At 42.0% G+C, this 8,068-nt stretch overlaps 1 protein-coding gene across 3 annotated transcripts in view; it reads left to right on the top strand.

Moving 5' to 3' along the window:
• The window catches only part of ZHX1 (zinc fingers and homeoboxes 1), a 26,225-nt gene that overhangs the window by 13,258 nt on the left and 4,899 nt on the right, over positions 1–8,068 (top strand). For 2 of the 3 annotated variants that reach the window (XM_035891569.1, XM_035891570.1), the window contains exon 3: positions 2,824–8,068. This exon is cut by the window's right edge and continues 3,235 nt beyond it. In XM_035891569.1, coding sequence (XP_035747462.1) covers positions 3,041–5,665 — 2,625 coding nt within the window. In that variant the 5' untranslated portion in view covers positions 2,824–3,040 and the 3' untranslated portion in view covers positions 5,666–8,068. The remainder of the gene's footprint in view (positions 1–2,823) is intronic. The other variant, XR_004841623.1, reaches the window with a different exon arrangement.

Here is an 8,068-nt window from a genome sequence, read left to right on the forward strand (position 1 = left end):
AAGTACGAGGGTGATGCATAATTGGTTTGACAAACTACTCGAGTGTGAGTTTTCATAATCCCCTGGTAAACTGAGAGAACATGTCAAGCAGGGTGCTGCAAAACAGAATAATCCTGTTATACCAAGGAGATGGGAACAGAGGTTTCTGTAAAGTCTGTAGAGGAAAGAAGGCTGGGAAGGGTTGTAAGCATCTCACTTTGCTGAGGTTTTAGTGAATGCTGTCATAGCTCTTCATAGCCCTAGATTAAACAGGGTTTTAAAATCACAACATCCTTAAAAAAAAACCCATCTTGCTTAGTGTAGTCAGATGAGTGTAGATGCAGCTTTCTTTACCTGAGACTTGCTTGCATCAAAGAAACATGTTGCTCAGTTGGTAAACAGTGGAGGGACAGGATGCTCTGCCTGCGCACCGTGAGAGAAACCGAGCCACAGCAAACAGATGTGATACAGAGATTTAGCTAAAAAGCTGCAGGTGATGCAATTGCACGTGGACCTGTAGGCTTACAGGCAGTGTGAACGCGATTGGGTAACTGAGGGAACTGGAGAAAAACACTTACTGGTTTGTTGGACAGGTTTCCCATTTTATTTGTTATCTCCAGCCTTATCTCGAGCATGCTTCAATACCTCATGTCAGGTCAAACGTCGCTTTCACTTGCGCTCTGTGCCATCCCAAAACGGGACCCTCAGCAAGCCTTTAAGCTCATTTGGGCGACCCTGTGTATAGATCCTGTGTGCTACGCTAGGGATGAGGCACTGCAGACTACCGCAGTCACTTTTCAAACTGCAACTTCAGCTGCTAAGTGGCTTTTGAAAACGGGCATTTCTGGCATTTCTGAAATTTTACTCAAGATCGCAGAAAGATTAGGTAATACCACCCAGCTCTTCCCCAAGAGCATTGCTCAACATTGAGTTTTGGCAGTTGTCTTTCTTTTGTGAAGAGCCCTCTGGCCCCACAGAGAAGCAGTACGGTTAATAACGCTCTACCTCTCGTCCCCCAGGACACCGAGACAAATGGATCCGTTTAGCTTTGCTTCATGGTTCCCTCACTGCAAAGATAAATGAGATGGCCTGCAATACGTAATTCGTATATACAGTAAAATAAATATCTTTTACACTTCTGTGCAGCTTTACAGGCTGCCAGCATTAACTTGTGGAAGAAGGGTATCTTTCAACTCCAGTACTGTTAAATAATTGTCATCCTGGAATGATGATTACCCAGGATTTATTGAGCATTGTCAGTGTCCTTAGTGCCATGTAACCGTATCCTTGGCATAAAAAGCCTGTCATGTCAGGCTGTGCACTTTGGATGTAGGCACAGAAGTAGTGCAGAGGGTGACTGTTAAAAACATTTGGGGAGGATTTTTATGAAGAAGTGAGGTGAGGTGCACTGTTTCAAAAACAGCTTATGGAGCAGCACTGGGTGGCAGCTGTGGATGAACACTTTTGTCTTTTGCCTAAAGAAAAAATGTGAAGATAAGAACTATTTCTTTTCCTTCCTATCCTCAGCCTCTGCCCTCCCATTATCAAAAAGAAAGAATGATGTTGTTATGTGGTGAAAAATAGTATTTCTTTTCTCCTTCTCATTTCTTGTAACTGCCTTTCTTCCTTTTACACTGTTCTTTTTCCTTTAAGACTTTGTCGTGAACAAAGCTGGCCTCCTGTTCTTAACCTGTTACATGCCCTTTCTAAACCTCTGAAACAGCTACTGAGTATTCCCCTTGAACTTTAGCGTGTTCCCACTTTGGGAAGTAGATGATGTTCCACTGCCTAAAAATTCAAAAATCCTATGGGATTTCTGGTATGAGAAATCAGTGTCTGATTTTATTTCAAGAAGAAAACTATTGCAGAGTTTATAACCCTCTACAGAAGTTTGTGCATTATTTCCAGCAGACTAGTTGTGGTCCCTGTAGGATAAAATTCATTCCGGTTGACGCTATTTAAGATTATATTTATTCTCTGAATTTCTGCAGGCCTCAAATTTATTTGGTGGTACTTTAGTTTTTCTTAGAAATGGACAAGGAATTCTGAACAGAAAATACATAATTTTGTTTGGCTTCTGCTTGCTATATCAGTCTTTAATGCTTTTTTTTCTGTGGTACAGTTCATACAATCAGTCATGTCCCTGTTAATGCATAGAGGCATGAAAACAGATTTTAGTTAATTGCCATGTGCTAGCAATCAGCTTTTATTGGTTTGGGATTGGTCTTCAATTGAAGAATGACATTTGGGGAGCTAGGAAGAAAGGATAATCTTTTGTCTGTCAAAGTGCCTTAAAAAGGCATTGTTTCGCCTGTTCTCAGACTTGGGAGAAAGGCCCTGCACATGCCCATGCTCACATATATAATGCAATAGAAAAACACTCTAAACCTGCCTTTTCTGGGACCTGTCACCACCTCTGACATGAAAGGCATGACAGGGTCAGCAATGGAGGTGTCATAGTGGGGTTGAGTTTGTGATAGGAAGGACTTGAGCTCACGGGGCAGTTGAGAGGAGTTGTCATAGCGTAGGCAAGGCAGTCCAAAGGCAAAAATCATGTAGGACAGTGGACCTCGGCATCATGCCTGTGTTTTATGCCTTTCACTGCATTGGTATGAACTAAAAAAAATTTCAGCCTGTAATAAGTGGATTGGATTTTGCCTTTCTTAACTTAGCTTCATGTATCTCTTTTTGGAATGGGTCTGCTGGTTTCAGGAGATACGAGCAGTGGTGGATTGAACCCCAAAGGACTCAATTACTTTAAGCCAAAATATGGCTTAAATATAGAAGTAATATAGAAGTTACTCTTTAAATTGAACTAATTCCACTGTCTCTTCTTTGCTACAGGTGGTGGATGTGGACTTTAAAACAGTGTGTCTCAACATTTCATCCTCAACTATCTATTTTTAATCTGATTGCACTACAAAAGAAAAGCTGCTAATGGGATAAATGTTGAGACTTTACAAGAGCTGACTTGAAGTACCGAAAGCCATTATTACTAATCAAGAAGAGCTTGAAGCTAAGTCTGTATCTGACCAGTCAGTATCGTTTTCACATAACAGGCATGGCAAGTAAACGAAAATCAACAACACCGTGCATGGTCTTAGCCAACGAGCAGGATCCGGACCTAGAAATGGTATCAGACTTGGAGGAAGGACCACCTGTACTCGCGCCAGCAGATAACCCTACAGCAGAGAGCGTAACAAGCGATGAGGATGTTCATGAGTATGTGGATTCCGACAATCAAAAAAATACGAGTAAAGTAGAAGGTGGTTACGAGTGTAAATACTGTACTTTTCAAACTCCAGATCTCAATATGTTTACTTTTCACGTGGATTCAGAACATCCCAACGTAGTACTAAATTCATCCTACGTGTGCGTAGAATGCAATTTCCTTACCAAAAGATATGATGCGCTCTCAGAACACAATTTGAAGTACCACCCCGGAGAGGAGAATTTTAAATTGACCATGGTGAAACGTAATAATCAGACAATCTTTGAACAAACAGTAAACGATCTCACTTTTGATGGGAGTTTTGTTAGAGAAGAAAACGCTGAACAGGCCGACTCTTCTGAGGTCGCCTCATCGGGGATCTCAATTAGCAAAACTCCTATTATGAAAATGATAAAAAACAAAACCGAGACAAAACGTATCGCTGTTTTCCACAATGTAGTTGATGACATTCCTGGTGAAGAAAAGGGGACTGAAAATGAGCCAAACTCTGAAGAAGTAGTAGAAAACCCACCACCGGCAGTTTCTGAGTCCAAAGCGAGCCATTCCATTGCTTGCAGTGCAGCAGATGTGGCTAGTGCGGTGGTGACTCCGGCATCAGTGCTTCAGCCTGGGGTGGCACAGGTTATAACAGCTGTTACAGCTCCACAGAACTCAAACCTGATTCCAAAAGTCCTAATACCTGTAAATAGCATTCCAGCCTATAATACTGCTTTGGATAACAATCCTCTTTTGCTTAACACCTACAACAAATTCCCATATCCAACCATGTCGGAAATCACTGTTCTTTCCACTCAAGCTAAGTACACGGAGGAACAGATTAAAATATGGTTTTCTGCCCAGCGTCTGAAACATGGTGTGAGCTGGACACCAGAGGAAGTGGAGGAAGCAAGGAGGAAACAATTTAATGGCACAGTGCATACTGTACCACAGACAATTACCGTTATTCCAGCACACATTTCCGCCGCTAGCAATGGTTTACCTTCAATTTTACAGACATGCCAAATAGTTGGTCAGCCAGGACTTGTTCTCACTCAAGTTGCAGGTGCAAATACGTTACCAGTAACAGCCCCGATAGCTTTGACTGTAGCAGGAGTCCCAAACCAAACACAGTTACAGAAGAGTCAGATTCACACTGCTCAGCCTATTGCAGAAACCAAACAAGTAGCTGCTGTTCCAGCCCCTCCGCCTATCAAAAATGAATCCGCGCTGATGAATCCTGACTCCTTCAGCATCCGAGCAAAAAAAACTAAGGAACAACTGGCAGAATTGAAAGTCAGCTACCTTAAAAATCAGTTTCCCCAAGATTCAGAAATTGTTAGACTTATGAAAATAACGGGCCTGACTAAAGGAGAGATCAAAAAATGGTTCAGTGATACACGCTACAATCAGAGAAACTCAAAGAATAATCATGGGATTCATCTAAACAGCGATTCTTGTGCCACTATTGTTATTGATTCAAGTGATGAAATGAATGAGTCCCCAACGGGAATCACTCCACAGAGCAAGTCATCGTGGAGCACTTTTCCTGATTTCACCCCACAGAAATTCAAAGAGAAGACTGCTGAACAGCTGCAAGTCCTGCAAGCAAGTTTTCTTAATAACCCTGTTCTTACTGATGAAGAGATGAATAGGTTAAGAGCCCAAACCAAACTGACCAGGAGAGAGATTGATGCCTGGTTTACAGAAAGAAGGAAATCAAATGTCTTAAAGGAAGAGGGAGCTGACTTGAATGAGAGCAATGCTGGCAGCTCAAAAGAAGAGGCTGGAGAAGCATCTGTGGGAGATGGAGCAGCAGGAGCTAAATCGGGGTGTTCCACTTCAAGCAAAATAGGCAAAAAATCACCAGAGCAGTTGCACATGCTTAAAAGTTCCTTTGTGCGTACTCAGTGGCCATCCCCACAAGAATACAACAAGCTGGCCGAAGAAACTGGGCTCCCAAGATCAGAAATTGTGAGCTGGTTTGGAGATACTCGCTATGCTTGGAAAAACGGTGGATTGAAATGGTATTACTATTACCAGAGCGCCAATGCAAACAGTCTGAATGGCCAAGGCTTTGCGAGGAAGAGAGGAAGAGGAAGACCAAAGGGGAGGGGGAGAGGGAGGCCTCGGGGGAGGCCTCGGGGAAGCAAGCGGTTAAATTGCTGGGACAGAGGTGTGTCTGTCATAAAATTCAAAACTGGAACAGCAATCCTGAAGGACTACTATATGAAGCACAAATTCCTTAATGAGCAAGACCTCGATGAACTGGTAGCCAAATCTCACATGGGATATGAGCAGGTCAGAGAGTGGTTTGCAGAAAGACAAAGAAGATCAGAACTTGGAATAGAGCTGTTTGATGAGAATGAGGAGGAAGATGAAATGCTGGAAGATCAGGAAGATGAGGAAGAAACGGATGATAGTGATACTTGGGAACCCCCCCGACACGTTAAGCGTAAACTTTCAAAATCAGATTGACGGGCAATTTGGGATTTTTGGGGGCCAAAAACCTATGAATTAGGTCTGATATTATGGTGAAGAGCCAAATGATTTTTCACGGCCTTCAGTTTAGCAAGCACCTGCTTAGCATCTTCCTTTCATCTAAAAGAACATGGGCAAGATGCTACCTGTGCAGGCAACAACTGTTTGCTTCCTTACTACAAGAGATGGACATCCTCAGGCCTAGCCTAGGACATGGGGTTATAAATCAGATCCAGTTCCGCTCCTCCTCTTCCACATTACTGATGGGAAGGTTCATGTTCATAGTTCACGTGACTGCTTCTCAATATTTAATTGCCTTATGTTGTTTAATTCCAAAAAAACACAGACACATTTTTCCGTTGATGTAGGAGAACATTGCCTGCTCATGAAGGAGGAAAATACAAAAACCTAAGATGTCTTTTTGCAAACATCACTTCACCCGAAAGGTTTCAAGGCCTGGGTTTATTTCTAAGGAAAGAGTTCAAAACAAAAGAGAAGGGGAAAAGTGACAAAGGAATCAATGAACCTAGGGGTGAGGATTGCTTGGTTTAAGAAAATGAGGTGATATTGGCACCTTTTGCATATCTTCAGAGTGTTTTGGGTTTACAGAACTTGTGCAGAAATGTTCCTTGTTGATAATTACAAGCTAACTGAATTAATCTAATGCTAGAAGATGCTTTTCGTTACATTTAATCAGTGTATCCTACACCAATTTAATTTAAATGCCTGACAGACTTGATGCAGTTGATAGTAACATTTGGTTTTAGCTTCTGCATTCTTTCCTTTGTTGGAAATGGTAAGAAAAGTATGTATATTTCTAGCTAAAAAGAGTAATTTCTTGAAATCTTACACTGAATTTTAAGGTAAATGTGAGGCAGAAACTGCCTAAAAGTGGTTCAGAGTTGCTTAGGGGTTCGTAAGAATACACAGATACAGAGATGAAAAGTGTTTTCGGGTGCTAGCGAGAAAGGTTTCAAGTAAGTTGTGGCAATGACATGGTGTTTAATTCTCAAACAAGTTGTATGGCTTTCAGATGCTTAGGAATGATAAACATGCTAGTGTTTAATTGTTCTTTAGCGATAGCCCAACTGAGTGATTTTTGTGCAAGTTTAACCTAAATTCATCCTAATTGATTGAGCTAGACACTATGCTGATTGTTCTTAGGGCTGCTGGGTGAACGCACTTATTTTTAGAGGTGGTTTGATCTACCTGAACTGAACTCCAGAAATAGTTTAATCTGATACGAAACATCTACATCTTGAATAAGTGTCTTCAAAAGAGAAGAAAAAAAAAGTGCTATGTAAGACATTGAAATCATAGTAGAGTTTGAATTACCAACTTAAAAACAATGGGCCAAATTCATGGAAGTTAGTTTAGGCAGATGTCTGGCATCCTAGAGAACTGGTGCTCCGCAGAAGAGTAGTTTGTGTTCTTGCTACTGTCAGTCTGCATTTTTTAGGGTTAAGTTACTTTATATTTAGGTGTCAAAAGATGATGATGAATTGGTGCTGCTGTCACCTGCATTGTCTGCTTTTCCATTGGCACTAACGGAAAGGATACTAGCAATCTCCTTTTGCACACCTGTGAGCATCTTCTCTGTAGGCTTCTGCATCTGATGACCAATGAGAGACAGATTAAAGAAAATGGTCCCTAATGTTTCCACATTTCCAAGAACCTAATCTGGAATTACTCTTTTCTTCCTCACTGTGCTAACTGTCATAAGACCAAGAAAGTAATTTTAGTCATGATTTTCTGAAGCAGAGGAGTCCGTGCTAGATCTGTTTTCCATACCTGATTGTGGGTGAAACCCAGGTCAAAGCAAGAAAGGGAATAATGTCTGACAAAAAAAAAAAATCTTGTTAACTCACCTTCCTCTCTGGACACTTGCAGCTGCCCTTCTGCTCCCAGGTTGAACAGGCTGTGTGAGTTGTGGGAGGATGTTCTGTGTGAAAGCCATTTACCAGGGTGAGCCCTTCTGACTGTTTGAGATTGCTGGAAAGAAAAACGCAATGGTTTTTGGTGTGTAACACGAATTTGGTGATGAAACTATTTCCTGGCTTCCGAGACTCAAACTGGTGAGGCATGAAGTGGCCAGCGGTGCTAGAGAGGGCTAGCCAAGAATCCCTCAGTTTAACTTCGGGGTGGGGGAGAAGCAAAGCTGTGCCGACAGCGTATTTCATTGGACTGCGCGTGACTCTGGATGTGAGGTGGTGTAAGAGAGATCAGGATCTGGCCTTTTCAGCACTGACTGCTACATGCGATTGGGGGGTGTTCTTGTTTGGCTGGTAATGGCATGGATGAAGCTGTTGTAGATGCCAGCAGATAATCCGAAAGACTCGCGTTTGCTTCAAGCTCCGCTGGAAATACAGGGTCAAAAATCAGTGCTTGCTGAGTGGGAAA

Source organism: Egretta garzetta, unplaced genomic scaffold, assembly GCF_000687185.1.
Source record: "Egretta garzetta isolate BGI_Z169 unplaced genomic scaffold, ASM68718v1 scaffold13, whole genome shotgun sequence".
Taxonomy (NCBI): domain Eukaryota; kingdom Metazoa; phylum Chordata; class Aves; order Pelecaniformes; family Ardeidae; genus Egretta; species Egretta garzetta.